The sequence below is a fragment of the Notolepis coatsorum genome (assembly GCF_963971535.1).
Source record: "Notolepis coatsorum genome assembly, chromosome: 11".
Classification (NCBI taxonomy): domain Eukaryota; kingdom Metazoa; phylum Chordata; class Actinopteri; order Aulopiformes; family Paralepididae; genus Notolepis; species Notolepis coatsorum.
This window is the reverse complement of record NC_140175.1, coordinates 65,968,903-65,983,016: the sequence shown is the minus strand read 5'-3', so window position 1 is coordinate 65,983,016 and position 14,114 is coordinate 65,968,903. Positions and strand designations below refer to the sequence as shown.

The 14,114-nt window shown below is 50.5% G+C and overlaps 1 protein-coding gene across 1 annotated transcript in view; it reads left to right on the top strand.

Moving 5' to 3' along the window:
- rimbp2a (RIMS binding protein 2a) overlaps window positions 1-14,114 on the top strand; it is a gene marked incomplete at both ends in the record, with an annotated part of 184,490 nt that overhangs the window by 116,472 nt on the left and 53,904 nt on the right. The window contains one exon of the mRNA XM_084324949.1: window positions 12,503-12,686. Coding sequence (XP_084181075.1) covers window positions 12,503-12,686 — 184 coding nt within the window. The remainder of the gene's footprint in view (window positions 1-12,502; window positions 12,687-14,114) is intronic.

Here is a 14,114-nt window from a genome sequence, read left to right as displayed (position 1 = left end):
GAGAGACCAGCTTCCTGGAGCCGTTTCCTTCCCTGGGTCGAGTACTCCATCAATTCCATGGTCAGTTCCGCCACCGGCCTCTCACCATTTGAGGTTTCCCTGGGCTACCAACCGCCTCTTTTCCCCGCACAGGAGACGGAGGTGGCAGTTCCCTCCGTGCAGGTCCACCTCGACCGCTGCCGACGGGTCTGGGAGATCACCAGGACCGCGCTGCTCCGGACATCTGAGCGTGCCTGTCGTGGGGCCGACCGGCGCCGGGTTCCCGCGCCGACTTACCACCCTGGGCAGAGGGTGTGGCTTTCCGCGAAGGACCTCCCGCTTCGGTCCTCGGCCAAGAAGCTTAACCCCCATTTCGTCGGACCTTTCGAGGTTCTGAAGGTACTCAGTCCGGCGGCCCTGCGTCTTAAACTTCCTGCGTCCATGCACATTCACCCCGTTTTCCATGTCTCCCGGGTTAAGCCCGTCTCCCTCAGTCCCCTGATGCCTCCAGCTCCTGATCCTCCGCCTCCCGAGATGGTGGATGGTCACCCCCAGTGGCAGGTCCGCCGGTTGATGGGCGTTCGACGGCGGGGTCGGGGGTTCCAGTACCTGGTGGACTGGGAGGGTTACGGCCCGGAAGAGCGGAGCTGGGTCTCCCGACAGCTCATCGTGGATCCCGGCTTGATCACTGACTTCCATCGTGCCCATCCTGACGAGCCGGGTCGGCCTGGTCGCCGGGTGGCTCCCGTGGAGGGGGGGGTACTGTGAGGTTTTGTCCGCTGCTCATCTACTCGCTCTGTTCCTTTAAGCCTACTCGCTCTGTTCCTTTAGTTTTCTGTTAATCAATTGCATTCTCCTATTCACACGCTTCTTCCCGTAGACGCCGTTTGATTGGTGCTTCCCCAACCACACGCTTGTCAATCTCATCCCGCAGCTGTCACAGCTTGTCATTAAGCATTCCTCTGATTATATATACCCCGATTCCCCATCAAGTGTTGTTGGATCGTTTTGATATATTATCAGCATTTGCTGTTCCTTCCTTGCCTGCTGTTTTTCCCTGTGCTTTGCCTCCCAGGATATTCAAGAAGTATTCCGCTTGGACAACCCGTTCCCCGTGGCGACGCGCTCGCCCTGTTTTGATCCTGCTCTCTTTACGCACAGCGCCTGGGTGAGTTTTGCAAGACTGTCTTTGACCCTATCGTTTTTCGTGTGTGTTAAACACTGAAGAGATCCTGCTTTTTGTCAGACTGTCACTCACCCTGTGCCTGTATTTTGGATTGTTCATCTTGGATAGTATTTGCTTGAACATCGCTCACTGTGTGTATTCACACCGAAGATATTATCACTTGGATTATTATTGGGACTTCGCTCACTGTGTGTATTCACACCGAAGATATTATCACTTGGATTATTATTGGGACTTCGCTCACTGTGTGTATTAGCACCGAAGATTCTATCACGTGGATTGTTGTTGGGACGTTGCTCACAGTGTGTATTTACACCGAAGATTCTGTCACTGGATTATCTGTTTTGGGACAAGTCACTTCTCCTGTCACCTGCTCTGTTCCCAACTGTACTCAGAGCTAACCCGCTCTCTCTCTCCCTCTCTGTCACCACCTCGGGGAGCTGCCGAGAGGAATCTGCAGAGCGGCTCTGACGTCACAGTCTAATCCTCGGACGAACCATCCCGGGAGAAGCTGCAGAGCAGCAACATTCGTCTATGCTTGTATCCCAGTCTTTGTTTGTTCTCAACCAAGTTATTGCTGCTATTTTGTGAAATAAAACAAGCCCTAGTTTTTGGCAACTCTGAAACAACTCTCTTTGTGTCGTTAGCATTTGGGGTCGGTGTCAAACCATAACATTACGATCCAACCCAAAATGACGACCCCAGCCGACACAGAGAGAGTCAGAACAGCACTAGCTAATCAGATCGAGTTGACCAAGGATCACAGTCACCAACTAGAGAGGGCTGCGGTGCATGATCTCAGGGAACAGGTCCAGCCTATTCATGGGTCCCTGGCCGCTCTGGCAGGACAACAGTCAAGTATACTCCTTCATCTTCACACGCTGAGCGACACCGTTAACACTTTAATTGTACCCCCACTTCCTTCAGGAGCATCCCCCGCAGCCCCAGCAGGGCCCACGCTTCCCGATCCCGCACCTCGGGAACCCCGTCTCTCCGTCCCACGGCTGTTCGACGGCAATCCCGAGGAGTGTGCCACATTCATCATGCAATGTGAGTTGGTTTTCCGTCATCAACCCAGTCGATTCACTTCTAGAGGAGCCCAAGTGGCCTATATGACAAACTTGCTCTCAGGCCGGGCTGCCCAGTGGGTCACTTCCTCCTGGGCAATGGATGCAGATTTTTGTTTCTCCTATCCAGACTTCGTGGCTGAGCTCCGCAGGGTGTTCCACCACCCAGCCCGTGGTCTGGATCCTGGAGCCCGGTTGGGTACCTTCCGACAGGGGAGCGGCGGGGTAACAGACTACGTCCTGGAGTTTCGACTGGCGGCGGTGGAGAGTGGTTGGAACGACCCAGCACTTCGCCTAACCTTCATGAGGGGGCTCAGTGACGCAGTCAGGGACCAGCTCGCGACCCGGGAGGAGCCTGACTCCCTCGAGGACCTGTTCAGCCTCGCCATCCGCATCGACGGACGCCTCCAGGAGAGAAGGCGTGAGAGGACCCGACTGGTACCTCCTGAGGGACCCCGGACCCCCCGTACTCATGACGTTTCTACTGGTCGCCCTGCCCTCAACACGACTGGTGGTAGCGTACCCTCCCGTTCGGTTCGCGAGGAGGAACCCATGCAGCTGGGACGCTCTCATCTGAGCCAGGCTGAACGTGAGGCGAGGTTCAGGTCCGGTCTCTGCCTCTACTGCGGTCGGGAGGGACACCGAATCGCCAACTGCCCCACCCGGCCAAAAGATCAGGCTCGCCGAGACCCCGGGAAATCCTGGTGAGCCGTTTTTCCCATTCCCAGAGCCGCGCACCACCTGGCCATCTGATGAGCGTCACCCTGGCCTGGGCGGACCAACGGGCCACGGTGGAGGCACTCATCGACTCTGGGGCAGACGAGAGTTTCCTCGACTTCGAGTTTGCTACCCGGGCCACCATTCCACTTGAGGACCTTGTGAGGCCTTTGGAGATCTTTGCATTGGACCAACACCGCCTGGCCGACATCTCTCAACGCACCTGCCCAGTCGTGCTGACCATCGCTGGGAACCACGTTGAGAGAATCCAGTTCCTTATCACCCGATCCCCTCTCGTCCCGGTGGTCCTGGGTAGGCCCTGGCTCGCGCTGCACGAGCCCCACATCGCCTGGTCCTCCGGTACCATCAAGGGCTGGAGCTCCTCCTGTCACGCCCAGTGTCTACAGGCGGCGTCCTGTCCCCCGCCCCGGAGGCCCGCTGGTGAGTCGCCTCCGGACTCTTCATCCATACCTCCCGAGTACCACGACCTCTTGGAGGTTTTCAGTAAGTCCAGGGCTCAGGCCCTTCCACCCCACCGCCCTTACGACTGCGCCATCGACCTCCGCCAAGGGGCTCCCCTTCCCGGCAGCCGCCTCTACAGTCTGACCGTTCCGGAGAAGAAGGCGATGGATCAGTACATCTCTGAGTCCTTGGAAGCAGGACTCATTCGGCCTTCCTCCTCCCCGGTGGCGGCCGGTTTCTTCTTTGTTGGGAAGAAGGACGGGGACCTTCGACCCTGCATCGACTATCGCCAGCTCAACGAGATCACCATCAAGAACAAGTACCCTCTTCCTCTCATGAACTCCACCTTCGAGCCTCTCACCCAGGCCACCGTCTTTACCAAGCTGGACCTCCGGAGTGCCTACCATCTTGTCCGTATCCGTGAGGGCGATGAATGGAAGACTGCCTTCAAGACCCCCAGGGGCCACTACGAGTACCTGGTGATGCCGTTCGGCCTCACCAACGCCCCGGCGGTATTCCAGGCACTCATGAACGACGTCCTTCGTGACATGCTGGAGGTGTTTGTGGTGGTGTACCTGGACGACATCCTCATCTTCTCCAGGACCCTCGAGGAGCACATCCAGCATGTCCGCCGTGTGCTAGAGCGCCTCCTCCACAATCGGCTCTTCGTCAAGGCGGAGAAGTGCCGTTTCCACTCCGACTCCGTCGACTACCTGGGCTTCATCGTTGAGAAGGGCTTGACCCGAGCGGATCCTCGCAAGATCCAAGCTGTGAAGGAATGGCCTGAACCCACCACTCGGAAGGAGTTACAGAGTTTCCTCGGGTTCGCCAACTTCTACCGAAGGTTCATCCGGAACTACAGTCAAGTGGCGGAGCCACTTACCAGACTGACCTCTCCCGCTCTGCCGTTCGACTGGTCCCCAGCGGCATGTGCTGCGTTCCGCTCCCTCAAGAAGAAGTTCACTTCCGCCCCGATCTTGCTCCACCCTGACCCCAAGAGACAGTTCATTGTAGAGGTGGACGCCTCGGATACTGGACTGGGGGCTGTCTTATCCCAGCGTTCGGCAACGGACCAGAAGGTACATCCTTGCGCCTTCTACTCGCGTCGGTTCCTCCCTGCCGAGAGGAACTACGACACCGGCAATCGGGAGCTGCTGGCGGTCGTGGCTGCGTTGGAGGAGTGGCGTCATTGGCTTGAGGGGGCCGAGGAGCCATTTACCATCTGGACGGACCACAAGAACCTGACGTTCATCCGCGCTTCCAAGCGCCTCAACGGTCGGCAGGCAAGATGGGCCAGCTTCCTCAGTCGGTTCGACTTCTCGCTGACTTTTCGTCCTGGTTCCCGCAACACGAAGGCCGACTCCCTGTCCCGGTTACACTCCAAGGGGGCTCCACCCTCTGAGGATCCGACTCCCATCCTCCCGGAGGCCAGGGTGGTTGGAGCCATCACCTTGGGCATCGAGGGGGTGGTTAGACATACCCTACGCTTCCAGCGTGCTCCAAGCAACGTTCCGATTCATCGTCTCTTCGTCCCCGACTCTGTCCGGTCCCGGGTGCTGCTATGGGGCCATACCAGCCGGTTCGCCTGCCACCCGGGCGTTCATCGCACGTTCTCCTTCCTGGCTCGTCGTTTCTGGTGGCCCACCATGCGGAACGACGTCAAGGAGTTCGTATTGGCCTGCGCGGTCTGTGCCCGCAGCAAGGCCTCGCACCAGGCACCCTCCGGGCTTTTACAGCCACTTCCCGTTCCGAGCCGTCCTTGGTCACATGTGGCGCTAGACTTCGTCACAGGTCTTCCCTCCTCCCAGGGGAACACTTGCCTTCTGACCGTGGTGGATCGATTCAGCAAGGGGGTTCACCTCGTGGCCCTTTCCAAGCTCCCCTCGGCGGCCGAGACGGCGGACCTCCTGACTCACCACGTGTTCCGCCTTCATGGTATTCCCCAGGACATCGTCTCTGACCGGGGGCCCCAGTTCACCTCCCAGGTATGGCGGGCTTTTTGCAAGGGATTGGGGGCGACGGTCAGTCTTTCCTCTGGTTATCATCCCCAGACTAACGGACAAACGGAGAGGATGAACCAGAGCGTGGAGTCTGCTCTTCGGTGTGTGGCAGCCGAGAGACCAGCTTCCTGGAGCCGTTTCCTTCCCTGGGTCGAGTACTCCATCAATTCCATGGTCAGTTCCGCCACCGGCCTCTCACCATTTGAGGTTTCCCTGGGCTACCAACCGCCTCTTTTCCCCGCACAGGAGACGGAGGTGGCAGTTCCCTCCGTGCAGGTCCACCTCGACCGCTGCCGACGGGTCTGGGAGATCACCAGGACCGCGCTGCTCCGGACATCTGAGCGTGCCTGTCGTGGGGCCGACCGGCGCCGGGTTCCCGCGCCGACTTACCACCCTGGGCAGAGGGTGTGGCTTTCCGCGAAGGACCTCCCGCTTCGGTCCTCGGCCAAGAAGCTTAACCCCCATTTCGTCGGACCTTTCGAGGTTCTGAAGGTACTCAGTCCGGCGGCCCTGCGTCTTAAACTTCCTGCGTCCATGCACATTCACCCCGTTTTCCATGTCTCCCGGGTTAAGCCCGTCTCCCTCAGTCCCCTGATGCCTCCAGCTCCTGATCCTCCGCCTCCCGAGATGGTGGATGGTCACCCCCAGTGGCAGGTCCGCCGGTTGATGGGCGTTCGACGGCGGGGTCGGGGGTTCCAGTACCTGGTGGACTGGGAGGGTTACGGCCCGGAAGAGCGGAGCTGGGTCTCCCGACAGCTCATCGTGGATCCCGGCTTGATCACTGACTTCCATCGTGCCCATCCTGACGAGCCGGGTCGGCCTGGTCGCCGGGTGGCTCCCGTGGAGGGGGGGGTACTGTGAGGTTTTGTCCGCTGCTCATCTACTCGCTCTGTTCCTTTAAGCCTACTCGCTCTGTTCCTTTAGTTTTCTGTTAATCAATTGCATTCTCCTATTCACACGCTTCTTCCCGTAGACGCCGTTTGATTGGTGCTTCCCCAACCACACGCTTGTCAATCTCATCCCGCAGCTGTCACAGCTTGTCATTAAGCATTCCTCTGATTATATATACCCCGATTCCCCATCAAGTGTTGTTGGATCGTTTTGATATATTATCAGCATTTGCTGTTCCTTCCTTGCCTGCTGTTTTTCCCTGTGCTTTGCCTCCCAGGATATTCAAGAAGTATTCCGCTTGGACAACCCGTTCCCCGTGGCGACGCGCTCGCCCTGTTTTGATCCTGCTCTCTTTACGCACAGCGCCTGGGTGAGTTTTGCAAGACTGTCTTTGACCCTATCGTTTTTCGTGTGTGTTAAACACTGAAGAGATCCTGCTTTTTGTCAGACTGTCACTCACCCTGTGCCTGTATTTTGGATTGTTCATCTTGGATAGTATTTGCTTGAACATCGCTCACTGTGTGTATTCACACCGAAGATATTATCACTTGGATTATTATTGGGACTTCGCTCACTGTGTGTATTCACACCGAAGATATTATCACTTGGATTATTATTGGGACTTCGCTCACTGTGTGTATTAGCACCGAAGATTCTATCACGTGGATTGTTGTTGGGACGTTGCTCACAGTGTGTATTTACACCGAAGATTCTGTCACTGGATTATCTGTTTTGGGACAAGTCACTTCTCCTGTCACCTGCTCTGTTCCCAACTGTACTCAGAGCTAACCCGCTCTCTCTCTCCCTCTCTGTCACCACCTCGGGGAGCTGCCGAGAGGAATCTGCAGAGCGGCTCTGACGTCACAGTCTAATCCTCGGACGAACCATCCCGGGAGAAGCTGCAGAGCAGCAACATTCGTCTATGCTTGTATCCCAGTCTTTGTTTGTTCTCAACCAAGTTATTGCTGCTATTTTGTGAAATAAAACAAGCCCTAGTTTTTGGCAACTCTGAAACAACTCTCTTTGTGTCGTTAGCATTTGGGGTCGGTGTCAAACCATAACAGTAACATTAGATGTGTGGATGTAATTTCTTTGTTGACACCGGATCGACCAATAGCAGGTCCTCGCAACAAAGAGAGCTGCTATTGGTCAAGCACAAGATACGTGACCGAACTCGCACCAATTGCGTCAAATTAAACTCTGCAGTGACAAAATATCTGTTTGCGAGGAAAGATCTAGTACCGACTTAAAAATTATGATTGCACAAAAATGGGCTATTTTGTCAATGGAGAACTTTTTGTTCCTAAATCTACATCAATATAGGGAGGTGTAGTGGTTACATCATTTTCGTTTTTTTCCTGTTCCACCCTCTGTTCCACTTAATGTATTTCCCCATTGACCATTTCAAAATCGGCTCGTTTTAGATAAATAAAGCATTAATGTTGGCATGGTGTACCTTTCTGTGCGTATTCATCCACAATCTATAGCTCAACATGAAAATATTTGCAATGAATCGTCAAGATAGCAAAATAACAACGTTTAAGCTTGGCCAATAGTAACTCTCTTATTCACACAGCTTGGCCAATAGTAACTCCCTTCTTCACACAGCCTGGTCAACAGTAACTCTCCTCTTCACACAGCCTGGCCAACAGTAACTCTCCTCTTCACACGGCCTGGTCAACAGTAACTCTCCTCTTCACACAGCCTGGTCAACAGTAACTATCTTCTTCACACAGCCTGGTCAACATGTAAGATCCTGATCAAACTGGCCAGTATCACGTCTTCGTCTGTTTGGCCCTCCATCCAATTCCTCTGCGTTGTGTACTTTTAATGGTCCTGACGTCTACGACACTGGCAGATAAGATCCTTATCTCCCCCGTTAGTGCAATCCATAAACCATACTAATTCTCCACCTCCGTAAGAATTCGACACTTCGACACCGTGAAATACCTTATGAGGAAAAGCGTTGTTTTATTGCTATAAACAGAACCTCATAATCAGATGTTATCAGATGTTATCAAATTGTATCGTCCTTGAAGAGTCTATTCTAATGATCTTTCGGTGTGTTCGTCTATCGTCCTTTTGTTATTCAGTCCAATAGTGTTCAGGCCTGTTCGTTAGCCGAGACCATCCTCGTGGTAGCCGAAGCTAATGCTGATGTGGCATTCTTCCCCCCCCCCCCCCCCCCCCCCCCCTCTCAATGAGGGGATAGAGTGTCCTCTGTGTGATCTCAGTCCTACTCGCTCTTGGTCAGATTCTAGTCTGCCTTACACCCGGAAACACCGTTCGACTTATAGATGTTCGTTGTCGCAACGACGGCCCCGCCTTCTGGTTGTCATGCGACGTGTTGTCATGACAACTGCGTTAATAACCTTTACACACATTAAACGTTTCATTCACTGTTGCATTAAGATGAACCTCTCTCCCTCCTGCTCTGGGAGACACTCGCTCTTATCTCAGATGTTCTTACAAGGAATGTAAACAAACATTCTCTCGCTGGCAGTGTGCCTCACAACAATCACCCTGCTCTACTGAACCACCGTCTCCTGCTTCCACCGTCCGCATGCACTTCGACCTCTCTGACCCGGCACCGTTTTAGCTGTGGTCACTCCCCCCAATCTATACATCACATACATTGAAAAAGCACCCCAAATCCTTCAAACAGTAACTCTCCTCTTCACACAGCCTGGTCAACAGTAACACTCCTCTTCACACAGCCTGGTCAACAGTAACTCTCCTCTTCACACAGCCTGGTCAACAGTAACTATCTTCTTCACACAGCCTGGTCAACAGTAACTATCTTCTTCACACAGCCTGGTCAACAGTAACTCTCCTCTTCACACAGCCTGGTCAACAGTAACTGTCCTCTTCACACAGCCTGGTCAACAGTAACTATCTTCTTCACACAGCCTGGTCAACAGTAACTATCTTCTTCACACGGCCTGGTCAACAGTAACTCTCCTCTTCACACAGCCTGGTCAACAGTAACTATCCTCTTCACACGGCCTGGTCAACAGTAACTATCTTCTTCACACAGCCTGGTCAACAGTAACTATCTTCTTCACACAGCCTGGTCAACAGTAACTCTCCTCTTCACACAGCCTGGTCAACAGTAACTCTCCTCTTCACACAGCCTGGTCAATAGTAACTCTCCTCTTCACACAGCCTGGTCAACAGTAACTCTCCTCTTCACACAGCCTGGTCAACAGTAACTCTCATCTTCACACAGCCTGGTCAATAGTAACTATCCTCTTCACACAGCCTGGTCAACAGTAACTATCCTCTTCACACGGCCTGGTCAATAGTAACTCTCCTCTTCACACAGCTTGGTCAACAGTAACTCTCCTCTTCACACAGCCTGGTCAACAGTAACTCTCCTCTTCACACAGCATGGTCTACAGTAACTCTCCTCTTCACACAGCCTGGTCAACAGTAACTCTCCTCTTCACACGGCCTGGTCAATAGTAACTCTCCTCTTCACACAGCCTGGTCAACAGTAACTCTCCTCTTCACACAGCCTGGTCAACAGTAACTCTCCTCTTCACACAGCATGGTCTACAGTAACTCTCCTCTTCACACAGCCTGGTCAACAGTAACTCTCCTCTTCACACGGCCTGGTCTACAGTAACTCTCCTCTTCACACAGCCTGGTCAACAGTAACTCTCCTCTTCACACGGCCTGGTCAATAGTAACTCTCCTCTTCACACAGCCTGGTCAATAGTAACTCTCCCCTTGGCTGTATCGGAACCTGGTCTTATCTTACAATGAACGGAGCTCTGACTTTATGAGACCATAACATGTTTGTGGGAGCTCTTACACCCAAATTAGGTTTATATTCTAGCATTGCTAGAAGCAGAATTAAATGCACTAAAGATATTTTGCGTATGATATACTAGCGCAAACACGCCCATAGGTGTGCAATTTGCTCCTGATTTGCTCCAGCGCAGTTGGCTCGCGGAGCAGTTTGCACCTGGCAGAGTTGTTGGCAGATATCAGATAAAAAATAAACCCGAAATGAGGGAGCGGGAAGCTCTTGACATAACAGTATTTTTCACCATTTGTATTTAGTTTATTTCGTATTGTATTTAGTTTATTTCGTAATGTATAGAGCTTGCTTTGTACTTTCATGACACATTGCATCCTTTGTTTTTGTCTTATCTTTCACCATTGCATTTGTTTCTCATGTCATCCCCAAATAAATTATTTTGAGCAGACCTGTCCATGGTGCTGCATCTTTAGAAAATATTGTCTCATTTAGGAATATATTTTGAGTGAGAAAGTTGTATTTAATGTTTAGTTAAGATAATAGAACCTGCATTATCATATACTCCAGAATAAACTTTTCATTGGCCGTGTTTACAGCATCTACTCCTCACCTGACGAAACGTTATACATTAAATGTTTATTCTGGAGCATGTGTGGGTTCTATTATCTTTATTGTGATTATTACCTAACCCATGCAGCACCCAAAGGAGTGATGTGCTTTGGGGGGAATATATATAATTGCCCCACTGCTACGATCCAGGCATCTAAGCCGGCTTTTTAAGATGCCAAATGTGCGCTCGATCAAATGTGCACGTTCTGATGTGAGCCTGATATGCAGCCTCTCCAACATTGGCAGGATTACGCACAGCAAGTGGACCCAGGGAATTTGGCAACCACATTCGTTATTATATTACTGGCGTTGCACACCACCTGTGTTGATTGAATATGTTTGCTTCCTATTTCTAAAAACATGTTAGTTTTCGCTTGGTGGTATAATTGGAACGTGAGTGCAATCAATAATAATAATAAACTTTATTTATATAGCACCTTTCATACAAGGATTGCAGTTCAAAGTGCTTTATATAATGAAGACATAATAAAACAAGCAGCAAGAGCAATGCATAACACAAATAAGAATTGCAGCATGATGCTAAATCTAAATCTCGTTACAAAATCAATCAATCAATCAATAGCACCGACAACATTGGGAAAGCCGACAACGTTAAATAACAATATTTAAATAATAAATAAGATTGCATGGGATCTCTGGGTGGCTGGCTCAATATTATTGTCATATTTATTATTATTATGATTATTTAATTCCAAGGATGTCTGTAGAGTCGACATGAACGCAATCACCATGATTCCTCCCAAATAAAGCCCTTAAGAACATGGCACACACCAGTCTGTCCCACTTATGGCTGCTCTTCAGCGCTCCTAAATCCTGCTCTTAGCTAAGAGCGAATCCAGGAGAAGGGACCGTTCGTGAATTCCAAAATCGGCCGTGAAAATGTCTTAAGTGGAGCTACGACAAAATTAGTTCTGATCTTTTGTCTTAAGTCCATTGGTGAATGAGATCCAATGTCTGTGGAACAGCCCCAGATTTCACATCACAGTGACATCAACAATTGGAGGGTTCTCTCTCTGATTTCTGGCTTTAGGAGCGAGTGGTGCTTGTTCACAAAATACTGACTGAACTGTCCGAGAGCACAGGAAGAACATATGTTAATTCTTAAAATGGGTGGCATTTTTGTGTACCGCAGTTTTATTGCATATACTATGTTAGAAAGAAAAAAATACCCCCAATTGTCTAATTAAGTTGGGGAGCTGTTCTGATGATGTCTTTGATTATACAGCTCGTATATAAGCCTCTTAACCTCACAGGACTGGGGCCTTTTTATCAGGGCTCAGTAAGGAGCAGAGAAGGGTCCTGGCTTATAGAGGCTTTGATTACACTGTAATGGGGTTGATAGTGAACCAGCTGCTCCATGTGTGGGAAATGGCTCTTTTGGGATCCTGTAGTGTAATTGGTGTTGGTTTTGATCTCCACGTACAGATACTGTAAAGACACCAGTGACTCTACAGAGGACTGGTATCTATGGAGTTATACATAATGAACTCCTCATATCAACCATGTGAATGCTCTGTGTTTAAGGAGCACCTTCTTTGAATTGATCTCTCTTCCTTTCTCTTTTTGATCTCTCTCACCCTTTTCTTCCCACATCACATATATGTCTCTCTCCTCTTTCTGCCTCTCTCCCTCCCTCACTATCCCTTCATCTTTATCTCTTAATTTCCTCTCACTCACACTCTATGTCTCTCTCTCTCTCTCTCTCTCTCTCTCTCTCTCTCTCTCTCTCTCTCTCTCTCTCTCTCTCTCTCTCTCTCTCTCTCTCTCTCTCTCTCTCACTGCCCCCCCCCCTTATCTATAAAAGGTCAAGGTTCACAGCCTGGAGCAGAAATGCAGGTCACAGAGTGAGCAGTTTCACCAGCTGTCCAAAGAGCTGTTGAGTTTCCGCCTGGAGTCAGACAGCAGCGTGGAGTCCCGCCCCCCAGCCCTCTCAGCAGCAGACACACTCTCACAGGTCCTCAACGGACTGGCCGCCCACACAGGGACAGGTGGGTGTACTGGGTGTAAACACATACATGTTACAGGTGTGTTAATATATGTGTAACTAAACACATACATGTTACAGGTGTGTTAATAGATGTGTAACTAAACACATACATGTTACATGTGTGTTAATATATGTGTAACTAAACACATACATGCTACAGGTGTGTTAATAGATGTGTAACTAAACACATACATGTTACAGGTGTGTTAATGTATGTGTAACTAAACACATACATGTTACAGGTGTGTTAATAGATGTGTAACTAAACACATACATGTTACATGTGTGTTAATAGATGTGTAACTAAACACATACATGCTACAGGTGTGTTAATATATGTGTAACTAAACACATACATGTTACAGGTGTGTTAATGTATGTGTAACTAAACACATACATGTTACAGGTGTGTTAATATATGTGTAACTAAACACATACATGTTACAGGTGTGTTAATAGATGTGAAACTAAACACATGCTACAGGTGTGTTAATAGATGTGTAACTAAATACATACAACTAAACACATACACTTATGAGTGTGTTTTGTTTACTAGTGAATAGGTGGGCTAGCCAGCGGCACTCTGATAAACCATCCTGAACCTCAGGGCGCTTTCGCTCTTTTGAAATATTTCTAAATGTCAGTGCCCAGTGCAGTGAGCACTAACACCATGTTCCGTTCTCCTTTATGTACCTGCCATTGAAAATAATGGGCAAAAGAAGCCAGTGACCTTGAGACATACGTCACTGATGTAATAGCTGTCCGGCAGAGGGACTCTGCCAGGAAGCAGTTACCTCAAAACAGGTGGTGCAGTTGCTGGTTAAACATGTACCTTGGCCTAATCGCTAAGCGATAACCGCTAACGTCAGTATGTATCGTTTACAATGTTACACCGAAATTGGAAGGTTTTTCCAAATTCATATTCATCCAAATTCATCCAAAATCCTATTGAACGGTATGTTTCTAAGTAGGTAGGGTCACAGTGTTATAATCCCTGTGTCAGTGCGCCTCTCTGCTGGTCCTGGATCAGCTCTGCTCCTGACCTGGGCGCCGCCAAATGCTGCTTATGCAGGATCAATACCCCCAGCCATTGATCACACAGTTGATGTATGACATTTGTTAATGAGAGTTAGCGCATCAGTATGCTAACCCCTGCCATAGTGCAACCTGCAGACGCATCAGCCCCGGAGATGATCCACGCCAGGCACCATGAGCTCTCTCATCTGCTGCGGCTACACACTTACCTTCATCACACACACTACAACCCTGAGAGAGATAGGGGGGGAGGGGTGGATGAGAGAGAGAGAGAGAGAGAGAGAGAGAGAGAGAGAGAGAGAGAGAGAGAGAGAGAGAGAGAGAGAGAGAGAGAGAGAGAGAGAGAGAGAGAGATAGAGAGAGAGAGAGAGAGAGAGAGAGAGAGAGAGAGAGA